This window comes from Spermophilus citellus, assembly GCF_964194105.1.
Source record: "Spermophilus citellus genome assembly, chromosome: 5".
Lineage (NCBI taxonomy): Eukaryota > Metazoa > Chordata > Mammalia > Rodentia > Sciuridae > Spermophilus > Spermophilus citellus.
In genome coordinates this window covers 93,880,475-93,905,234 of record NC_138186.1, presented here as the reverse complement: position 1 = coordinate 93,905,234, position 24,760 = coordinate 93,880,475, and the positions used below count along the sequence as shown (strand labels likewise).

General features: G+C 35.3%; 1 protein-coding gene across 5 annotated transcripts in view; it reads right to left on the bottom strand.

Moving 5' to 3' along the window:
• Positions 1-534: 534 nt before the first annotated feature.
• LOC308649590 (cytochrome b5 reductase 4) overlaps positions 535-24,760 on the bottom strand; it is a 91,701-nt gene continuing 67,475 nt past the window's right edge. The window contains exons 14-16 of one of the 5 annotated variants that reach the window (XM_081295247.1): positions 14,564-14,728; positions 12,784-12,893; positions 535-10,844 (exon numbers count right to left, since the gene is read on the bottom strand). In XM_081295247.1, coding sequence (XP_081151373.1) covers positions 10,777-10,844; positions 12,784-12,893; positions 14,564-14,728 — 343 coding nt within the window. In that variant the 3' untranslated portion in view covers positions 535-10,776. The remainder of the gene's footprint in view (positions 10,845-12,783; positions 12,894-14,563; positions 14,729-24,760) is intronic. The other 4 variants (XM_081295245.1, XM_081295244.1, XM_081295248.1 and 1 more) reach the window with 4 other exon arrangements.

Genomic DNA, 24,760 nt, shown 5'->3' with positions numbered 1-24,760 from the left:
ACACCCAAAGATTAAGTCAATTTTCCATAATCACATAGCTAATTAGGGCAGAGCTGGGGCCCTCTCTAAACTCTCTTTTGTTCCCCTCAGAATAGCCCTTACTTTTCTGTCTCACTTCCACTTGATGTATACACGAGTACAGATAAAATGAAAGTGCTCTGACAGTATCTGGACTTGACCATGATATGGAGCTCTCTAATTTCATAGATTGGGTATAAGTTAAGAGAGCATCCTAGGGAGAAGTGAGGCCTCCCTGTCAGGACACCTGGCTCTGAGGTCCTGCTGCAGCTCTTCTTGGTGGTTGTCTGACTCCAGGCGAGTCAGTAAGGTAAACTGAATTCCAGTTCTGGCTCCTCCACTTTCTAACTTGTGATTTAGCCTCTTTGAGCCCCATCAGCAAAAGAGATAGTAATACCTACCTTGTCCGGTTTTCTTTGGGGGAAAATGAAGGCATGTGAAAAGCTCTTGCACAGTGCCCCTCCACAACCACTCTGACACTATTACCACCCCCCACCCCCACCCCCTTAGCACCAGAGGTTCTGTCCTGTCCCCAACTCGACACTGTCACCTCTCCTTGAAATCAACTACAGCCAAAACATTTACACAGAATTTGGCAAACTCTACAAATAAAGTCTTTTTTTTCCTCTTTTTCTTTTTAAGGGTGTATTGCTAAGCATTCTCCAGCATGACACTGAAGGACTGTGGAAGCTGCTTTGCTAGTTTAAAATTATATAAATATGAACCTATTATTTAACATTTCATGGAAGATGAGTACGAAACTAGAATCTTTAGAAGTGAAAGCATCTTCCCCCAAGATTATTGCTCTACATCTTACAAAAAACCTTGTATACAAATTTTAGGCCTTCCTCAGAAGCCCAAGCTTGTATGTTGGGACTTGAGATAACTGTAGGTTTTTTGTTGGTTTGTTTGTTGACTTTTGCGGTGCTGGGGATCAAACCTATGACCTCACCACTGAGCTCCAACCCCAGCCCAGGAATTAGTAGTTCTTCTAGAAATTGAGTCACAGTGGGACAGAGCTCAGGATTTCATTACTGAGGAAGCCAATGATATTTTCTCCTATTACTGTGGAATCTGGGTTGTATGCTTTTTGAAACTACCTTGGGCATAGAGGACCCTGCTTTTTGTTTCCTTTCCTTAACAGGGTAAGGGAGAGTACAGCTTCTTCTAATCATATAATTGTGCAGAGTGTAAGAAAAATAAAAAGAGACACAGAGACAAGCAAAGTTCCTACTTGCAAGTTTGAAATAATAAATTCAAGATTTTAAAATATGAGAAGTGTATATATTAATACACACCACACATAACATATGGAATGTAATAGTGAAAACCTGGGAGCACTGTAATGATTTTCCACGATTTTATTCTCCAAGGATGTGGCTAAACTGTTCTGAAAATTGCTGTTACAATTCTTGTATAATAAAATATTTAATTCACTGAGAAAGTGGGGAAATTTTAGCATAACAAACACCAGAATGAATTTACTGACGACTTCAGAAGTTTTTCCTTTAGGCATGTTTAAGGAGCAATTGCAGAGTACAAATAACTGCTTTTCTCAGCATGCTTTAAATGACAGGAAATAGAATTGTGCTGAAGTCTGCACAGGCTGCCTTTACAATCACTACACGAGAAACACTCCCCTCGCTGTTATAATCACCATAGGCTAAGATGGCTAATTAGAAAATCCTAAGTCAGAACATAGGCTCTTTGAATAGAGAAAGTTGCCAGCTCATTTTTAGATTTGCCTCCCAGTGCCCAATTGCTGCAAAGCAATGGTCAGAATAATACAATTAGTGGTTTGTCCTCTAACATAGCTACGCTTATACAATTGGTATGGTCTTTATTTGCCTTCATGACTACAGATTTATGATTTTTATTATTTAATGTGTGACTTATTGACCAAAGTTGAAAGTGTCTCATGGTCCTGCTTTTCATTAGCTGCCTCACAGGCCTAAGCCCTCTAATATCCTTCTGTTCTGCCACTAGAGATCTTTTCCCTGAATGTCACTTGCCTACCAATTCCACAGTTGCTGCCTGTATTATTCTTTATTTTATATCTTCATTTTGAACAAATCTAAATTGACTTACATATCTAAGATTATTCTTTCCCTATGCACTAATAACAGTGAAGCACACAAATGATTTGCTGTTATAAGTTAAAGAAAATATTCATAGAGGGGGAGTGATATTGGTTAAATTATATTGTTATATTGTGTGCATATATGAATATGTAACAAGAAATCTCACCATTATGTACAACTATAAGGCACCAATAAAAATGTAGAAAAAATATTCACAAACTACATCTGACAAAGGGCTTGTATCTGGGATATATAAAGAACCCTTAAAACTCAATAATACAAAGAGACACAACCCAACTAAAAATAGGCAAAAGATTTAAACAGACAACTTATGAAAGACAATACACCAATAGCCAGTAAGCACACTATAATATGTTCCATTTTAGACATCAGAGAGGTGCAAATTAAAACCACAATGAGGTACCATTATTCACTGTATTTAAAAGACTACTAGTTCAAAATGGATAAGGACATGGAATATTGAAATCCTCTCAGGAAGCAGGAGGGAATGCAAAAATGGTATAACCAGTTCAGGGAAAAAAAAAGCAGTTTCTTAAAAATTAAGCATACAGTTATCATACCATACTAATTACATTACTAATTATTTATCTAAGAGAAATGAAAACATATGTTCACACAAAGACTTGAATGTGAGTGTTCTTAGTGGTTTTAATCAGAATAGACAAACATTGGAGATAATGCAAACGTCTGCCACAAAAATGCCATTTGTGCGGTTCCAAGGGGAACCCTAGGTGGAAAAATAAATCACAGTTCAGTGACACATTGAAACAGTACTAAACAATAAAAAAGAATGAACATGCCACAATATGGGCGAATCTTAAAAGCATGATGCAGAGCAAAAATAGCCCAACAAAATTGTGTACATATTAGTTTATCTCATTTATATCAAACTACAGTCATGAAAAATCTATCTAGAGTGCCTCAAAGTAGATCCACAGTTGTCTGGGGCCAGGTAGGGAAGGAACCAATTGGTATAGACCACAGTGAACTTTTTGGTGGTGGAAATATTCTATATCTCAATGTGGGAGATACAGACATTTGTCAAATTCATCAAAATATACAATTAAAATAAATGCATTTTATTATATGTAAACTATACCTCAATAAAATTGCTTGAAAACTGACAGTTCCCCATTAGATTTAAATTAAAACTGAAGCTCTTTACCATGAGCTCACTATGTGTCTCTCCAGGTGCACCTCCCTCCACTCTTCCTCTTGCTTCATTTAAGGACAGATTATCAATTTCTCTTACAGACTTTAAACTGCATATGAAAAATTTGGTAAATCCTGCTATCAAAGGAATCTTTCTTTTCCAAAAATGTCATGCTGAGAACATATCAGAAGGAAAGCATCCCAAGTAAAGATAAGTATTTCAATTTGTAAAGGGTATGTAAAATAGTTTTGCTTTAAAAATACATTCTTTATAATGAAAACAAATTTTATTTTCTCATTTGTAAAGGAAGCCAAGGGGAACCCTAGGTGGAAAAAATTATGGGCAGACTTAACTCTTTGATAGCTTCCATTTCATCTGTGGGTTGTCAGTAATGGGTCTCTGATAGATGTTGCCTCACTCTTCAATTCATCAAAATTATTATTGGCATGTACCTATTAAAAGTATAATCCAAAATATGAATTTGCAAATATTTCATTGAAAGTCCAATGTTTGGGGCAATAGTATTTAAACTATGGGTTGAAGCACTGCTAAAGAGATCAATGGTAGCATTTTATGGCTTGATATACTCTTAAGACTACAAACATGTACAGAGCATGTACTATGCACAAGGCATAATGTTAGCTGTAGTAGAAATGCAAAGATAAATAGGCAACTAGGTTGGTGACTGAGATTACGGATTTGGACCCAGACAAAACTGAGTCCTGGCACTTAATTGTATGATAGAAAACTATTGTTAAAGCTGTAAGACTACAGAACAGTATTAGGAAATTTAGGTAACTGATAATGGGGATTAATTTGCTAATACGCATCAGATTTATCAGAAAACATACTCTTCTGTGCATTTAATCATGTATTTTGTGGTTTCAATTGCAGAAACTTGCAATTTTATCTTTATTTTTTTCAAATGGGGGCACTGTAGTTTTTGCTTCTCTCCTCCTCAAAACAACTTTTTCTTCAAAGGTTCTCATGTATCCAAATGGAAAGTTCAAGTACAAGATTATAACTGAATCCATCTTTAAGAGCAAGACAATCTTTAACAGTTACTAGATGAGGAAATGCAATTTTCTAAAGCAACATTGATTATATTATGATTAAAAGACCAACAAAATGTTACTCTCCATTTAAAAAAGAAGACTCACATTTTTAGAGGTTCTTATAACAGTCTTTAAAGTATATCTCTCTGTTCATTTGAAGCCCTTCTTTTCCTTGCCAAGCTTTCCAAATGACAGTACCTCTTTGTGGGGTTAATCCATAGAAAAAAAGAACAAGGCACTTGCCATTTATGTTAGTGACCTAACCAGGACTCTAAGGCTGGGGTCTTGAGAGAAGCCCAGTTTTCTTAGGGCTCATTTCTATACTGTATGAGTGTTGATTAAGGCTACATCTTGTTGACATATATTGCACGTAAGATGAAATTACCAGTTTGACTTCTGTTTCATGCTGAGCACTCTGCCCTTGGCAGGTAGCTAATTACCACAAAGAAGGCAAAAAGAAACGTATTTAGAGAAGAGCGATGTGGTCATTAAGCTGAGTATTGATTTGTCATGTTTGGTTGTAAAGGTGCTAAATGAAGTAATTTAGGAAGGCCTTCACCTAAACATTTGGGGAGTTGAGGAGGTCTGAAATGACCTCACATTCTAAGGAGATTTTCCCTATCTTGGATTTTAAAAGTTTACTTAGTTTTGAATGAGAAGCAATTGGTTCAGATCTGGTACTTATCAATACGTAGTATGCGAACTGTCTTTGGCTCTATTCTTTGCTTGTTTTAGGGTTGATTTAATTCCTTCTCAGATCAATCCATGCAGCATTCATGTATACAACTCCTAATCAATTCCCAGTGTTTACTTGGTTTTTTAGTTTAGCATAGATTATCAAACTCAGTTCTTAGACACTCCAAAAAATGCATGAACACTGGAAGTCCAAAGATGCATTGCCACACCTTCCCAGATGAACCTGGCCACTGCTAATCTCCTCCTGGTTCATATACAATTTTGGGGGTGAGGCAAGGGAGGAGTTAACACTTGTGTAGAATGAATTACTAAAGGATAAGAGACAAACAGACCTGTGATTGTCCTCAAAAATAAGTCTCATAAAAAAGAATTGGCAAGTTTTTCTCCTTGGAAAAGATCTTGGTTTGGACCAGAATTATGGACCCTTGATTGCATCTTATAGTTGGTTCTCTTGATTCTTTAGTGAAAATTCTTCTCAAAGTCTAATAACAGTTTGACTGACATAGCTTATTTTAATCCACCTCACCACAAAGGTTTTTTTTCCATATTTTTTTAGTTGTCAATGGACCTTTATTTATTTATATGTGGTGCTGAGACTCGAACCCAGTGCCTCACACATGCTAGGCAAGCACTCTACAACTGAGCCACAACCCCAGTTCCACCACAAAGACTTTTAAAGGGGAAATAACAAGAGGATGAAGACCAGATGACATTCTATTTTTTCCCCCTGTGGTGCTGGGGCTTGAACCCAGGGCCTTCTGTATGTGAGGCAAGCACTCTACCAACTGAACTATATCCCTAGCCCCTCTATTGATTTTTAATTATGCATTTGCTTTATTTCACATCTTCAGAGTAACAATATGAACACAAACACTGCCAATATTGTTGAAACAGTTGAAACATTTTGTACACTCTCCTCATTTTTAGGTTTTATCTCCATGTAAGAGCACATGCTCCCTTTCATTTTAAAGTCTCATTTAGTTTAAGTTCTACAGGTTTAATGTTTATCACCACTTTATCTGTGTCTCCTTAGTCTTTCAGGTTGTCTGCATCCTGTTCTTTCATAGATTACTTAGGAAGGACTTTTTAAAACAGTGTTTCATCAGTTCTTGCATTCAATAATATTTTATGCCTTTATGTTCAAAAGCATTAAAAATAAATAAATAACAAAATCTTTGGCTCAGATTTTTTTCCTTGAGCATCTCAAATACATTATAAAATCTTCTTACAGGATAAGGCAATGCCATTTAAAAGTCTAGTTATAATCTAAATTTTTTTGTTTTTTAAAAAGTCATATTCATGACTTTTTGTTTCTATTTTTATCTCAATGACTAAAGGCTTTTAAGTTTTAGTAATTTTACTAAAATTTATTTTGATGTTAGTCATTGAGAGTAGATACTCAACGTGCTTTTCCAACATTCGTTTTTGTTTGTTTGTTAATGTTAGGAAGATTTTTCTTGGAGTACATAGTTTTTAGTACTTACTAATCTTCCCTTAGTTTAATTTTCACCTTTAGGACTACTATTATTCATATTTTGATATTCTTTACCTTTCATATTTACCACACCCTCTGGGATCCTTTTTAATATACTTTTTAAGATTTACATCCTTGGGCTGGTGTTGTGGCTCAGTGGTAGAGCACTGGCCTAGCATGTGTGAGGTTCTGGATTTGAACCTCAGCACCATATAAAAATAAACAGATAAAATAAAATAAAGGTATTGTGTCCAACTACAACTAAGAATAAATATTTTTTTAAAAAAAGATTTACATCCTTTTCAGGTTATAAAATTTGTTTGCTTTTGTGTTTTTAAATGGTCTTAATATTTTAAAATATTCTTTTATATTTTGAAATATAGTTTACATACCATACAATTTCCCCCTTGCAGTATACAACTCATTATATGTTTAATATATTCACAAGTATGTGCAGCCACAACCACACTTCACTTTAAAATATTTTTATCACTTCAAAAGGAAAAATCCATACCCTTTTGCTATCATACTGCTCCCCATGGTTCCCTACTCCTTTATTTCATAAGCAACCTCTAATTACTTTCTACCTCTATAATTTCCCTTTCTAGACATTTTATATGAATGAATCCTATGTATGGTATTTTGTAACTGGCATCTTTCACTCAGAATAATGTTTTCAAGGTTCATTCATGATGTATCATGTACCTGTACTCTATTCCTTTTTATAACCAAATAACATTCCATTGTAAGAATATATCACATTTTGTTTTTTTGTTCATTCATGGGTAAACATTTGGGTTCTTGCCTCTTTTCAGCTTTATGAATAATGCTGTACCCAAGATACAACCTCTATTTCATGAAAGGAAGCTGTGCAAAGATGGGAATTCTAACCAGCAAAGACAATGTGGTTTTGAAGTAGATATATTACTCTGGCATTCTATTTTGAGCTCAGCCAAACTCGTAATCCTGGTGGAATGTGACTTCACCATAGTTTAAGCTGAAAGATACCAAGAAATGATGAATAGTTGAATTTCACTTTTCTTTTATAACTCATTAGCCACCAATTCTAAGGAATGTAAACCATACTGAATCTGGTCATCTCCTCAAAGATGGTCTGTAAATATAAACAGACTCAGCCCCAAACTGGTTCAGGACAATCTTATGCAGCTGAGAGGATGGATCATAATAGTGGTTATAGTCAGGCCTTTGCCAGTATAAGGATGTTTGAGTATCCTGGGGTGTAATAGCTCCTGTCATACTCTACACATCAAGATGAAAATTGAGGATTCATAATGACATCTAGACAAAATACATTGTGCCTTGATCAAATTTCTGTTTACTTTATAGACTGTGATATACAAAATGACCCCCCAAAGACTTGAATGTCCTTTAAATATGTTATGTTACATGGCAAAAGGGACTTTGAAGCTATAATTAAGATTATAGATCTTAAAGTAGGGTGATTACCTTGTATATCTAGGTAAGATCAATCTAACCATATGACAGCTATGACAACAAAGATGAGACAGAAGGAGAATTCAGAGATCTTTAAAGCACAAAGGGACTTGATTTACCAGTGAAGAAAGGGGCCACCAGAAAGCTTGAGAAGGAATCTGGGTAGCTTCCACAAGCAAAGACTGGCCCCAGCTGACAGCCAGCAAGGAAATGGGGGAGTTCAGTCCTACAAATGCAAGAAGTCAATTCCACCAACCACTTGACTGAGGCTTGAAGAACAGTCTTTCCCAGAGCTGCTAGATAAGAGTCCAGCCTATCTGACATCTTGACTTCAGGCTTGCAAGGCCTTCTACAGAAGACCCAGTTGAGAAATGAGCGCTAATAAATGGGTATTATTTGGGCTGGGGTTGTGACTTTGCGATAGAGTGCTTGCCTTGCATTCATGAGGCCCTGTGTTTGATCCTCAGCACAACATAAAAAAATAGATAAATAAAGATATTGTGCTCATCTACAACTTAAAAAATTGATATTATTTCAAGTCACTAAGTCTGTGGCAACTTATTGTGGCAGTAATAAAAATTTAATACATCAACATATTTTTAAAGAAAGCAAGCAGAATCTTCAAGCAATAGGACTTTGATCAGGATTCTCTTTTCTCATTACAAATATGTGATGTAGGAGTCTTTAAGTTCTTTGCTCAAGAACACAGTTATAAACTATAGTCCCATCTATAAGAGTATATGGTTGAATTTAGTGAAAGACAAAGGCCCTGTTTTCCTCCAACTCCTTCTAGAACTCTAGAATGGAGAATGGATTTCAGGGACATCAAGACTGCAATAGGAAGACTAATTACCAGGCTACAGTGCTAATGCAGTTGAGGAATGACTGGGCAGGATTAGTTGGAAAGGGGTCATAGTGGAGAGGGAGACATTGATGTTGTTATTAACGGTTATAGAAGAGCTAAGTAGGCAGATGGCTGAATTCATAAATCAGAGTTCAAGAGGATATATAGACTTGGGAAAGGATAATCATGGTCAAGGTTCAGTTTGGGACACAGTCAGTGTGAGGGGCCTATGGAATATCCAGATGGTTTCAAGGAGCTAACTGAATATTAAAAATGAAGCTCAGCTGATTCTTAGATAAGACTCCAAATTGGGATTTACAAACATGTAAATTGATAAAATCACATGAATAGAGATTACATTTAAAAATATAATAAATGGAGAAATAAACAGAGATATACAATCAGAGATTAACAGAGAGGAAATTCTATTTAACTAGAAAAGGACTGGAGGAGAGAAAAAAGATTGTTAAAAATATGAGAAAAATGTTGGCTAAGGTAAAGTTGATACATTACTAATGAGCTACAAAACAGCTAAAGAAGTGTACATGATATCCTTTAGAGGGAAAAAAGAAGACAGTAGGGAGGCAGGAAGCATGAGGAAGTTCCTGTTAGCCATCAGGGAGCACTGTCAGCTGGGGACAGGGGGATTCCTCTCTTGCTGAATGAGGATGAGGAGCTAGCTAGAGGGGCGGGGGCAGCACAGGAAAAAGTGTGTTAACTAGCCATCACACACAGGGAGCTTCAGAGCTGGGCAGTTGTAATTTCAGAAATGTTAAGATTGTTTTCTTCTTGAGTACATCATTCCTTTAGTGAAGATGTAGCTATTTACAAAATCATTTACAGGGAAATTGGAGACTCCTCCCACCTTCCATTTCTGTAAAAACATTGCTGCTTCATTAAATAGTGAGAGTTAGTTTATGCAAGCAGTCCCCTAGCTATTTATTAAGTTAGTTTATGCAGCAGTCACCTAGCTATTCAACACAGTTTCCTCAAGAAAAAAAATCATAGTGACTTTTCTTGATGACCTCTGCTGAGTCCCAGTCTGCAAAAGGATTTAAAAAGGTTGGCCTCCTTAGCAGGGAGAGAAAAGACTCCCAAACAATGATGCCCAGGAGAGCTCCCTGCTGAACTGCCAGCTGTGGAAAAGCAGCCAGCCAGGAAAGAACAGTTTAGGAAGAATATTCCTCCTTTCTAGCTGGTTTAGAATTAAAAATTTAACTCATTCCAAAGCACCTAGTGATGATTTTAGGCTATAGTCTAGATGCTACACTGTTACTATCTTTTCTGATGTCTTTGGTCTTGCCTTAGAATCAAAATAGCTGTCAAGTTTCTCTTAAACTCTCTAACAAAGCTAACTCCACATAGGTGAGTGTCCCCAGTATCTTTACTGGTGCCTTCCAGAATTCCATTTAAGATATAAACCTGGTATTGTTGCATTCAACTTCGTTTCTACAACAAGGATTAAAAAGTACTTAAGTATAATTTTATTCTACTGTGCATCAATGCCATATACAAACATAAAATTATTTTGATCACTTAATTTTTTCAGCATTCCATGTTTTAATATTAATAACAAAGACATAAATGATAATTTCCTGAGTTAACAGTGCAATGTAAAATTTAATTTGTATTGCTAATAAGACATTTTATAGCATAGAAATGTGATCAAAGTGATCATTTACTTTATCATGTCCCAAAACACAAGTGCTTATTGTAGAACAGTGATACAGTTTCAATGGTAAGGGAATTTGTAAGGAATCCTGTTGTTGCCGTGATTGACTTTCCAGGTCAAGTATCAATAGTAAAATAAGTTATGTATAAAATAAAGCTGACAAATTACCTATACTGAAGGAACAGTTGATTTCATTTAAGAAACTGAAATCTGGATTCTAGTTAATCTTTTAATATATACAAAAAATGTTCTCTTAAAAAATTCTAAGTAATCACAAATTTAGATAAACTAATTGAGTAAAATACAATCACAACTCTTCATTATGCTGTAAAACTATGGATCTCATCTTTGGAAAAGTTAAGGTCATGCAGCAACCTGAAAAACAAATAAAAAAACACATGTTTCTTAGAGAAAATGTTTAAAAATAAGTAAGTTTATCATTATATCACAGTAGTTTTTCATTTTCTCCATTTCTTATATACTTTTTTTAAAACACAAATTATCACTTCTAAAAATACACAATAATTTCTAAATGTCATTAAATATCTAGTCAGTGTTCAAATTTTCAATTTTTCCATAAATGTCATGGCTTCTAAAATTTTTGTGAATGAGGATTCAATTACAACTTACTCACTGCAATTGACTAGTATATTCTGATATATAAGATTTCTTTCCTCCCCCAGTTGTCCACCATGTCCTATAATCTGTGTTGGAAAAAAAAATCAGAATTTTATTTCTTGAGTCTCCCATAGTCCTCATTTTGCTGCATTCCTTTCATATTCCTTAGTCACATGTATCTTATGTTGTTTTATTCTCCACAATTTAATAACTAAATCCAGAGGCCTGATCAGATACAGATTTACCTCTTTTTTTTGGTACTAGGTATTGAACCCAAGGGTGCTTTACCATTGAGCCACATCCCCAGCCTGTTTTTTTTTTTTTTTTGTTTTGTTTTGTTTTTTTGAGACAGAGTCTTGCTAAGTTGTTTAGAGCCTTGTCATATTGCTGAGGCTTGGCCTTGAACTTATGATCCTCCTGCCTCAGATTCCCAAGTGGCTAGGATTACAGGCATGTGCCACCATGCCCAGAAGTTTTAATTCTTTTTGGCAAAGTTTTTACAGTAGTATTTTTCCAGTCAGAGGCACATCACATATGATGCCTCTCTTATTGGATGCTGGCAATCATGGATAATCTCTGTATAGATCCATTAGTTCATTCAGGGCCCAAATTGGCAATATTCTACATCTATCATTTTTTCTTTATTAATCAGCTGAGGAATTATGTAAAGACAGACTTCTCACTTATTATGTTGCTATTCAGTAAAATGGCTCATGTAGGAAAAGCAGAATAAACGCTTGGTTTTTCCCTTTATTCATCAGTTTTCAAAGTTGATTTCCCTGGCATTCTATTTTCATTCTACCTCATTGAACAGGAAAAGGCAGCATACTGCTAAAATATAATTCAACTTGGAAAACAGTAAAAATGAAGACTTAGAAATAGCTGTTCAAATGCCGCTGAAAATAACAGTCATTTATTTAATACTTACAATATTATATACAGTTACTGTGCTAAGCACTTCACATTAAGTATCATTATTCATTCCTGTTTATAGGCAAGTGCACTAAAGCTTAGAAAGGGTAAGTAGCTGACCTGAGGACACCCAGTAAATGACTGCAAGATGACTATAAGTGGTAGGGCTAGAATTAAAACCTCACTGGCAGCTTCCAGAGCACACATATTCACATGAAGGGCCAGTACAGGACAGAAGTCCTGAAACAGCAGCCAATCCTCCCTGTATCTGAGCCATCCTACCTTTTGAGCCATGCATCCTGTCCCCTCCAACCTAAAGGGACTTCACTCTAGCCAAAACTGTACCCTTAAAGCATCTACCCTCCTCCTTTCTCTGCCTGTAATACTATCCTATATTTCTTTTGATTGGCAACATCTTAGTCATTCAAAGCACAAGTCTTTTCTAATCATGCTGTGCCTGTCTCCCTAATACACGCTCCCCCCCCCCCAGGTAAAAGTAACTTCTCTCTCTGAATTTCCATACTTCGTTTTATCTCTAGTAAGAGTACTTGTGATATTCTGTGTCATATTTTAGTTATTAGTATATGCATTTGTTTCTACCACCAGACAGTGTGGGCTTTCAAAGTCATGACTGTTTTATTTGTATCTGTGATAAAGTGGTAGTTAGTGGATCAAAAGGTCATTATTGGCCAAGTAGTTATGAGCTGTTTTTGTGTATTTTTTACAAAAATAGGATTTTAAGTTTTTCTCTGTTATCATATCATAAAAATTAACAAATGTTCACCAAATATGCAGGATATGTTTGGGATGTTTATACAGTTGTTCCTTGGTACAGGAGGAGACTGGTACTGGGAATCATGTGGATGCCAAAATTTATGGATGCTCAAGTCCTCTCTAAAAAAAAAATTGCATCTGATGTAGTACATCCTCACATACACTTTAAATAATCTCTAAATTACTTGTAATATCTACTATACTACAACTGTTATATAAATAGTTGTCCAGTACAGATACAATGTTTTTCAAATATGTTTTGATCTATGATTGTTGGAATCTAAGGATGTGGAACTCAAGGATATGGAAAGTCAACTACTTATAACCTATGTGGCAGAAATGAGATTAATTTTGGAAGGTCCTAGGAAGAGTATTTTAAAGAAACTTGTGTTACAGAACAAAAACCATGATATTATAAAAGACTCATGTCATTATCAATGAAAAAAAAGGACACATTACATGCATTAAGATGGTGAGGACAAGGAAATCAAAGAAATGAGTCATTAACTAAGAGTCACAAGTTTAGATGTTATGAATTGAAAGTACAGATTTGAATCAAGCTATATCTCAAAAGGCAACTCTATGCAGCATGGTCAAGGGTAAGTAATATCAGGCATTCATTTGTCATGATTAATGACACTCCTGGGCTTTCTGGGAACACCAGGAGTATAGTACTGAAAGATTAGCTGTGAAGCAAAACTCAGAAAAGAGAACTATACAGATGACAGTACATTTTTAAAATGCAAAAATACTAAGGTCATGACTACCCTCTATTTAATGCATATACACTGAGGCTCTGGTATGCAAGGAATTGTTTTCTATATGTTGTCAGGAACCAAAATGAAGAAGACATGGTCCCAGCATTCAAAAAGCTCATCATTCATGGAGGGAGACAATGTAGTTCTACCAGGATGGCTATAAAAGAGATTCCTTCTCAGCCAGTCTTTCAATGCTGAAGGGTTTATGATTCCAATCATTTAAAAGTATCATTATACTGCAATCTGTGCTCATAGAGATACTTCTAAAATAATAGTGTCAATAAAGTAAAACAATGTAGTTCTAGCCTTTTTTCCTATTATATATACACCTTTATTGACAAGGATCAATTTTTTATGATTAAAATAAAAATAAAACCACAAGATAAAAAAATTATCTAGAAAATGTCAGGTTTAGTCATGTACTGAAAAGAAAAAGCAGGACATTTATGGCAGTCATATTTCAAAATCATCTAGAAACCCAACGGTGGCTGCATTCAACCAAATATTTTATAGTGCCATTTTAGAAATAAATCATATCAAGGTGAATTTTAAATAAGATGGCACCCCATTGAGTATTCATTATCTGTGATTCAACTACTAGTCTTGCCTTTTATATGTTCTAATTTCTTTGGGTCTAATTGCCTGGTTTTCAATCACTCTTTTTGTTATTTACTAGCTTTTACCCAGTTGCAGACAATGAAGACTGAAAGCCTCAATGAGACAAACTGCTTAATAATTACTATTTATATTACAAAGCTTTGGTGGAAGTAGAGGCATACTGTCAGCCACTGGCAGAGAACACCAGGTGGCAGCTGTGTCTTACTTCTGTGTTCATATCTAACACTACACATGATCCTGGCCTCCAACTCTTCACTCATGGGAAGACTGAAAACTTCATTGTTTTTCTAAGTCATAAAAACAGGTTATTAAAGTGTAGATTCATATGAGCAGGAGGAACTGAAAGACTAGCTGAATGACTGCTTTTCAGGCAAGATTTTCATTTCTGGGTTTTCCCACCACACTGCTACTCACTTTATTCCTTGTTCTGTAAATGGTGTTGGTCCACAGATGCAAAGAAGGACTTTGGATTTTTCTGAACTTCTATTCAAAAATTCAGAAAGAAGAGCTGGTGAAATGTGTCCCTGTTTGCCCTTCCACTCAGAAGTAGGGGCTGAGAGAACATATTCAACATCAAATCTAGGGGAAATAAAGAATTTTTAAAAGTCCATTATTTTAAACATATTATTAGCATGTTTTAAGTTCAATAAAACATCTCCTCAAAAGAAAAACTGAATGTATCAAGAATGTTACATAGGTAAATTAACTTTTAATTTAATCTTTAGGATTAGATTTTCCTAAAGATAAAGAAAGTAATTTGGCATTTTAAAAAAATCATTAGAAACAGAACTCCAAGGGATCTCAGAGATCCTCATACCTCTGTTAATAATATGCTTGCAAAAATCACAATATAGAACAATTTCCAGTGATGTGTATTTTAATCTCTGGCTCATATCTCTTGGATGATTTCTAGACTAAGAATCCCATTTGACTTTTACTGTTGCTGTCTCAAAGTCCATCTCCCTGCTGCACACCTGATATAATTCTGTGAATGGCATCAGTTCACATGGTTACACAAGCTAAAAACCTGGGTTTTATTCTGGGAACCACTCTTTACCTCAGCCTCTACACCCAATTTCTTCATCAAGTCCTCGCTCCTAACCCTCTACCTACTTTTCTCCTTTCTCACTGCCATCATATGGCTTGTTCTGTCTTCTGTTCTTAGCTCAGGTATCATGCCCATAGGGAAGTGCTGTGGCCCCACCAGTCTAGGGTCTTGTAGTATACAGGCTGTGAAAATGTATGAAAATGTTTTTCTTTTTTTCATAGCCCTTACTTCAGGTTGTAAGTATGAGGTTACTTAACAAGATCACTATTTCCATGACTACCTTCTCTGTTGTGTCATTAACTACAGAAGAGCAGGATCTATGCCTGCTTTGTCGATCACTATATCCTTACTGGCCAAAAAATAGGAGCACTTAAATGCTATGTAATGGAACAGATGAAAGCAAAAGAAAGGGTATAGAATTAAAATGGGAAAGAACATCAAACCAAGTCTCAAAATATAATTTCTGACCATATCTTACCTAAGCTTTAAGTAAACTGATGTTGTTAAAAGCTATAGTAAATTCAAAATTTTATATTGTACCCATTCTGATATCTCTATTTTAGTAATCACAGTTAATTCTTCTATTTTCAATAGCATCAAATAAAATGCATTTCTACATATTCTAGTTAGTAACTGAGATACTTCTGAAGAATAGTTGAAATTGGTTCTATGTTAATATACAATTAAGAAAAAGTTGAAGTGAATAGCTTCATATGAGGGAACAAGGAAACCAAATATGAGAAGAGAAAAAAACATGGCTGGCATCACTGCCTTCACATCACTGTGCCTCAACTGGGTTAGGGTTTCCAGGAAGTGATCATCCTGGCCTAAGCAGCAGACCAAACAAGAGTGCCAGCAGGGGGATAGAGAAATAGTACAGCTCTGTGTACAGATCCCAGACTCTTGGTTTTATGGACCCATCTGTGCAATGAGATGGGAAACTACATAATCTCTTACGATCCTAACAATCTATGCTTTTTAAAAAAAATTTTTTTAGTTGTTGATGGATCTTTATTTTATTCATTTATTTATATGTGGTGCTGAGAAGTAAACCCAGTGCCTCACACATGCAAGGCAAGTGCTCTACCACTGAGCCATTACGCCAACCTCACCCCGTTTTTTAATACTCTAAACACCTACAGAATTATATTTTAGTTCTTACCTTCAAGGTTCCTCATTTACTATTAGCAGAGACTTGAATCCACCTTACACAAAACAGCCTCATCAAACATAGGATGGACATCTCCAATGTGAATACCTAAAACCCCAAATGTTTCAAAGTCCAAAACTTTTTGAGCCCCAACATGATCCTCTCAAAAGTTTCATATTTTGGAGTATTTCAAATTTCAGATTTTCAGATTAGAGGTGCTCAACCAGTAAGTCTATGCAAATATTCCCAAATCTGAAAATCTCCACAATCTGGTCCAAGCATTTTGAATATTTGATACTTAACCTATAATTTCTTTCACTAGCCTATATTTTCCTTCTTGGAACTTAAAAAAAGATAATGTTACATAATTTCAGAAAGTATATTTGCTTACTGTTCCATAAGAGCAGAGCCACTGTCTGCCTTGTTCAATAGTACACACAGGTCTAGCTCAATATAAGTGCACAGAAAATATTCATCAAGTGAATGAAGGAATTGATTTATAAAATACTCTCTAAAAATGAAATCTGTGCTTGGAAAAACAACGACATGTGCTGTCATCTATGAAATTATATATGTAAATGTGTATGATTTAATAAGTGCATTTTACTGGGAAGAAGGTTCATAATATTTCAATAGATTATCAAAGGGGACCCAATAGCAACTGAAGAACTACTGTCTTCCAATTCTAGACATTTGAGTAAAAAATGGAAAGTACCCTGTTTAATTAAAAGATCAAAAAGTTCAAACTATACTACAGAGCAATAGTAACAAAAACAGCATGGTACTGGTACCAAAACAGGCGAGTGGACCAATGGTACAGAATAGAAGACACAGTAACCAATCCGCAAAACTACAACTATCTTATATTTGATAAAGGGGCTAAAAGCATGCAATGGAGGAAGGATAGCATCTTCAACAAATGGTGCTGGGAAAACTGGAAATCCATTTGCATCAAAATGACACTGAATCCCTTTCTCTCGCCATGCACAAAAGTTAACTCAAAATGGATCAAGGAGCTCGATATTAAATCAGAGACACGGCGTCTGATAGAAGAAAAAGTTGGCTATGATCTACATACTGTGGGTTCAGGCCCCAAATTCCTCAATAGGACACCCATAGCGCAAGAGTTAACAACCAGAATCAACAATTGGGACTTACTCAAACTAAAAAGTTTTCTCTCAACAAAAGAAACAATAAGAGAGATAAACAGGGAGCCTACATCCTGGGAACAAATCTTTACCCCACACACTTCAGATAGAGCCCTAATATCCAGAGTATACAAAGAACTCAAAAAATTAGATAATAAGATAACAAATAACCCAATCAACAAATGGGCCAAGGACCTGAACAGACACTTCTCGGAGGAGGACATACAATCAATCAACAAGTACATGAAAAATGCTCAACATCGCTAGCAGTCAGAGAAATGCAAATCAAAACCACCCTAAGATACCATCTCACTCCAGTAAGATTGGCAGCCATTAAGAAGTCCAACAACAACAAGTGCTGGCGAGGATGCGGGGAAATGGGTACACTTGTTCATTGTTGGTGGGACTGCAAAATGGTGCAGCCAATTTGGAAAGCAGTATGGAGATTTCTTGGAAAGCTGGGAATGGAACCACCATTTGACCCAGCTATTCCCCTTCTCGGTCTATTCCCTAAAGACCTAACAAGAGCATGCTACAGGGACACTGCTATATCGATGTTCATAGCAGCACAATTCACGATAGCAAGATTGTGGAACCAACCTAGAAGCCCTTCAATAGATGAATGGATTAAAAAAATGTGGCATTTATACACAATGGAGTATTACTCTGCAATAAGAAATGACAAAATCATAGAATTTGGAGGGAAATGGATGGCATTAGAGCAGATTATGCTAAGTGAAGCTAGCCAATCCTTAAAAAACAAATGTCAAATGTCTTCTTTGATATAAGGGGAGTAACCAAGGACAGGGTAGAGACGAAGAGCTGGAGAAGAAGAATAACATTAAACAGGGATGATAGGCGGGAGGGAAAGTGAAAGTTAAGGGAAATTGCATGGAATTGGAAGGTGAGCCTCAGGGTTATACACAATTACATATAAGAGGAAAGGAGGAGTAGGAGAAAAATTATATAAGTGGAAGAAACGATTTATAGTAGAGGGGATGGAGAGAGAGAAGGGGAGGGGAGGGGAGGGGAGGGGTGAGGGGACAGTGGAGAATGGGATAGACAGCAGAATACATCAGTCACTAGTATGGCAATTTGTAAATCAATGGAAGTGTAACTGATGTGACACAGCAATCTGTATACGGGGTAAAAATGGGAGTTCATAACCCACTTGAATCAATCTGTGAAATATGGTATATTAAGAACTATGTAATGTTTTGAACAACCAACAATAAAATAAAAAAAAAATATTAAAAAAAAAATTAAAAAAAAAAGATCAAAAAGTAACAGATGTTCTCCTTTGGCTCCATTTCCAATGAACCTATCATTGGAATAAAATTGCTAAAATATATAAACGAATGCCAAAGTCCCTGTAATCTGTAATAAGTAGCTATTCATAATTTTCCTTTATTAAGATGCTTGCAATGGGGCTGGGGATGTGGCTCAAGCGGTAGCGCGCTCGCCTGGCATGCGTGCGGCCCGGGTTCGATCCTCAGCACCACATACCAACAAAGATGTTGTGTCCGCCGAGAACTAAAAATAAATAAATAAATATTAAAAAAAAATTCTCTCTCTCTCTCTCTCTCCCCTCTCTCACTCTCTCTTAAAAAAAAAAAGATGCTTGCAAAAAAAAGTCTAATTAGAGGCATATTTTCTAAAGACATGAACTAGATGGTGATAAATAACAGATATTTATATAAACACATAAATAAAATAAACTTCTTGTGTATATTGTATTTATTCACACAGTGGTCCCATTTTACGCACATAATGGAAAAAGTGAACAGACAGCATGGTAAGATTTAAGGATTATTGGAGGCTACTATCCTGCTTAACCGTCACAGGAAAGTAACAGTGCTCAAATTGGAGCAGAAACAATTCTAAGTTAAGATCAAGACTTTTTTAATAAAAGATTTCTTATAACATATCAAGATACAGATTGTGCCTGTGGAATCCTCTGTCCTGGATTTTTCTGAATGAGGGCCAACCTGCGATCTTAAACAATTACAATACTGAGTTGCTAGATGCATGAATGAGTAAACATCCTGAAACTCCCTGTATGCCCTATGATTTCAAAAGAGCCAGAGAGGACCAGGACTCTTGAAATAAATTCAGATTACCCATAAAATGCAAAACATCATAGAGAGAGAGAGGGAGATAGAGATAGAAAGAACAGGCTTGTTCTGATGAATGCCTATGAGGTCTAAAATGTCAATGAAAGCAAATAAGCCTGCTAGAAATTTTTATTTTAAATTAGACTGATGGTTACCTGAGAAAAAAAGACTTGAAATGTACTCATTCATTGTAAATCAAGAGCAGAGCCTAAATATCCAACAAATATCCTCCTCCAGCCAATTAGCTTCCAAAACCTATCCCCTCCTTCTATTTCTTGCATGTCTCCTACTTTTTCACTTTAACTGCCACAACTCCAAATCAGGTCCTACATCTCTTGTCTAAAACACAACTCTTAGCCTTAATCTGACACACCATTGCCATATTAGTAATGCTAAAAACCCAGATTCAAATTTGCAACTTTGCTTTAAAAGCTTCAATGGTTCCTCATTACCAACAGACTACCATTTCAGAATACTTAAGGCTCCATCTTTTCCTGTTTTTCTAGCTAAAGAAAATACTAGGAACAAAACTGGACTATGGTCTGTCACTAAAACATCAGAGCATTCTGGCCCTTAGGTCTTTATTACCACTACCAACATTTCCTTTCCTGTTCACAAAAATTCTATTTTGTTTTCCAAAGCCCAGCTCAAAGTCAGTTCTTGCATGAAGCACTGATATCCTTATTCTCACAAAAGTGTGATTACTCTTTCTCCTCTCAGTGCACAGAATCCACAGCTACTGATGCACTTTAGAGTAGTCTTATTTTGTATATTTTCCTATGTCAAACACATTTTGCAAATAGCATAGAAATCTATGTTAAAGTACACAATCTTCTCTTGGTGGATATAACTGGGTAAATGAACCTTGGTCCTTTGTGATTTATTTCCTTGCTGCTTGGAATTCCTTCCTTTCTCTTTCCCCTTCCCCTATTACTCAATCACTGATCTCTCTATCCACTCTTTTTTTTTTTTTTTAAAGAGAGAGAGAGGAGAGAAAGAAGAGAGAGAGAAATTTTTAATATTTATTTTTCAGTTTTTGGTGGACACAACATCTTTATTTTATTTTTATTTGGTGCTGAGGACCAAACCCAGCGCCCTGTGCATGCCAGGCGAGCATGTTACCACTTGAGCCACATCCCCAGCCCTCTATCCACTCTTTTTTTTTTTTTTTTCTTAAACAACAAAAAACCACTATTAAGTGTATTGTACACAATAATCTGGGTTAAATACTTCATTCTCCAGAGACTATTTGTTAAAATGTATCAACAGCCTTAGAACACTTTGATCTATTGATTATTTTGATGAAATTTTTATTCTGAATAGTTAGAGGAAGTACAGAATAACTTTTAGTCACTATATCAAATAGTAGGGGATTAGTTAAATTATATGTTCACATGATTGAATATAATGCCATTGTTAAAAATCATGTTATATTGCATATATTGCAGGGTTTCCCAACCAGCACTATTGGCATTTTGAGTTCCATATTCTGTTTTGGGGGGCTTTCTGTGCATTGTAGGAAGTTCACAGTATTCCTGGCCTCTTCCAACTAGATGTCAGTATCACCTTCCCCTCCAATTGTGACAATCAAAACATCCCTGAACATAAATGTCCTGAGGCATGTTGGGGTTGCTCTACGTTGAGAATCACTGAAACAGAAAATATTTTATATACAGAATACACTAAGTAGAAAATACAATTATTATAATAGTCACTGTGACTATTATCTTAAAAAATAAATATTATAATAGTCACTGTGACTATTATCTTAAAAAATAAATGAAATTTAATACTATGTGAAAATGAAATGAAACTTAATTTCATTTCATTTTCACATAGTAATTAACTAGATCTACTACTGCACATATCTGCCTACTATTTTTTCTTAAAAAAAATAAATGTGTAAGATTTTGCTAGACTTTGAATCCCAACTTCTGGTGTTAACAGTTAAGTATAATAACATACCTGGATAAAATTCAGGTAAGCTGACTTTTTTTTTTCTTTTCAGATTTCATACTTAGTGCCATGAAAATTGCATTGAAATAGAAACATTCTAAAAATGACTCTGAATTTCCTTTTTTTCCCTCAATTTTATTGAATGAAGCATAAGGGAAAATGAAGAGACAGTCTTTGTGTTCCGCATGAGAAAACAGGCAACACAATATCTTACTACTATTGTGCCCCTGTGTATAGAGAGGCACACTGTAGATGTTCACACATATTTCAGGAATGAATAAATGCAACTGTTACAAACATGTTAATTATGGACTAGGCATCTACATATGCTAACACATGAATCCAGATGCCCTATGATATGAGTATTAATGTGTCTGTTCTACAGATCAAAAAACTGAGGCCCAGTCAAAAAAAGTAACTTGCCCAAGGTCACAAGGTTAACAAGTTTCCATTTCATTATGATATTTCAAAGAATTTTATTTGTTAATAATATTATCTGGATAAACTCTGGGGACCAGAAAAAAAATGAAAATGTTTGATCATATACCAATCTCTGTTACTACCCCTCCTATCTTTCCTTGTTCCACAAAGGACTTGGTAGAAAGATGAAACCTAATTCTAGACAGTATTTAATTTTTTTTAACTACAGAATTTCAGAGCATTTTCAAAATTATTACATTATTTAATAATTGAATCAGGCAAATGTATTCAGGTAAACACATTTGTCATCAGAAACTTTATTATCAAAAACTACAAGTGACACAGGAGAGTCAAGATGTGGGAAAGGGTGATTCAAAATATATTTAAAAATTAATATCTTAAATGCTAACTAAAATATAAATGTGACTATAATTAAAACTACCTGATATTGAATCTGAACTTTTACTTTCCTTTTACGTATAGGACATGCAATTATGTTTTTGACTGAACAGTACTAACAAAATCCATCAATAAGTCTTTCAGGCTAGGATTTCTACATAAAACCCCAGATTATAGTAAAATTCTTTATAAATGTTTCCAAGCCATCTACACAGGCAAGGCCTTTTTGTTTTCCAGTAAGGGCTTGACTTGATGTAAGTCAAAAGACACCAAGAGTCCATGGTCATGAATCAGTTTCCAACCAAGTGCCTCCAGTTAGGAAGACTGAGACTCCAGAAAGAAGTCATGGAAAAGAGAGAGAGAGAGAGAGAGAGAGAGAGAGAGAGAGAGAGAGAGAAAGTGCGCACATGTGAGTGAGCAAGAGGAGAAAGAGAAGGAGAATAAAGAGGATAAAGACAGGTTAGAAGTCTGAACACTATCACTTCTCTCAGCAGGCTGAAGAAGTATCACTCATCTGGTATCTGGTGAGTGCTGTTAGAGCCAGGCATCCATAGTAAAAAAAAAAAAAAAAAGGCTGGGGGGGGGGGTTGGGGCCTTTCCTCATCCATAATACTACAGCCCATGTAATTCCACCAACCCAAATTATGTAGACCAAAACAAAACAAAACACAGGTGACTTTGTTAAAAGACACTTCATGTTGAAAGACTGTCTACATGTTCATTTTTTTACGAGTTAATTTGTAGATCAAGTTTAACTCCTATTAATAGACTAAAAGTACAATGTTCATTAAAATAATAAAAAATTTCCTTTAGAAATTTAAATTTTTTTTTCTTTAAGGGATCTACCTCAAAGAATACTTCTATCAAAAAACCACCTAAAATGTCTTTTTTTTAAAAAAAAAAACTTGGGGCTGGGGATGTGGCTCAAGCGGTAGCGCGCTCACCTGGCATGCATGCGGCCCGGGTTCGATCCTCAGCACCACATACAAACAAAGATGTTGTGTCTGCCGAAAACTAAAAAAATAAATATTAAAAAATTCTCTCTCTCTCTCTTAAAAAAAAAAAAAACTAGCTAAAAGCCTACCTGTTTAAATTCTTTTAAATGTTTGGGTAAATAGGACTTCTAACCCCTAAGAAACTACACACATGCTTATAGAAACCTTCATAATATATATATGGAAGGACTTCATAGTTTCCAAAGCATTTAAGTTATCTTCTCCAAAACTCACAATAGAAGTGAACAGGAAAAAATGCTATTATTTTATTCTGAAGGTAAAGAGACAGACCCACAGAACTAAGCAATTTCTGAAGTCTTAAGCAAAAAGTTTAAGTCGAGTAGAATGAAAAACTAAATTTATATCCCTAAGCTTCTTGATAAACACTTCCAAGTATAAAAGAAGCACGAAAAGCCAAAATTTGTATTTCTTTAAATCATTCTCTAAATTGTCATAATTACCTAAATACAATAAATACTTTTATATTGACACTCTAAAGAACAATAACTATCCAAGGATAAGTAAGTTCAGTCAGCTATTAAATGTCACCTATTAAAAGATGATGATGGGAGATAACAGAGAAAAGCCAGAAAACACCACAGTATTGCCTTATTATGGATATTCAGAAGAACCTAGAGCCCCTGGGAACAGATATTGAATCTAAGGGATTTTACTCTAACTTTTAAAAGGTGTAGAATTTTACCTATCTCAGACCAAGTTTTCATAAATAAACATAAATATTTACTTTAGATATTTTGTGCAACTTATTAAGTGCTGAAATTCTCAGAAATAACTCTTTTTTGAGAGAAAGGGAGAGAGAATTTTTTAATATTTATTTTTTAGTTTTTTGGTGGACATAACATCTTTATTTTATTTTTATGTGGTGCTGAAGATCAAACCCAGTGCAGCGCGCATGCCAGGCAAGCACGCTACCGCTTGAGCCACATCCCCAGCCCAGAAATAGCTCTAAATGATTACAGAAATGCTTCAGACAGTTTGATAGTTTGTCCTATGCACTATTCTGGTAAAAAATTTGTTCTGAAATATTGGAAAATCAAACACTCAGCAATGTCCACATGGAAGAAAAAGAAAGCCAGGTGATAAGTTTTTGTCTATCAGATGTGAAAACTTAGAATCAGCGCCTTCTGTGATCTAAATGTAAAGATCTAAATTTAATTAAATAAAAGACTTTGTGTACAAACATTGACATCTAATAATCTGTAACCACAATAAAAATATGGATTGAATATTAAAAAAAAATTTTGTTCTGAATCTCCTTTCTCACATCTTTTGAGGGAAGATGTGCTATATGGCCTCATTTAAACTATCTTCTTTTCCAGGCGCAGTAGTGCATGCCTAATAATCCTAGCAGCTCAGGAAG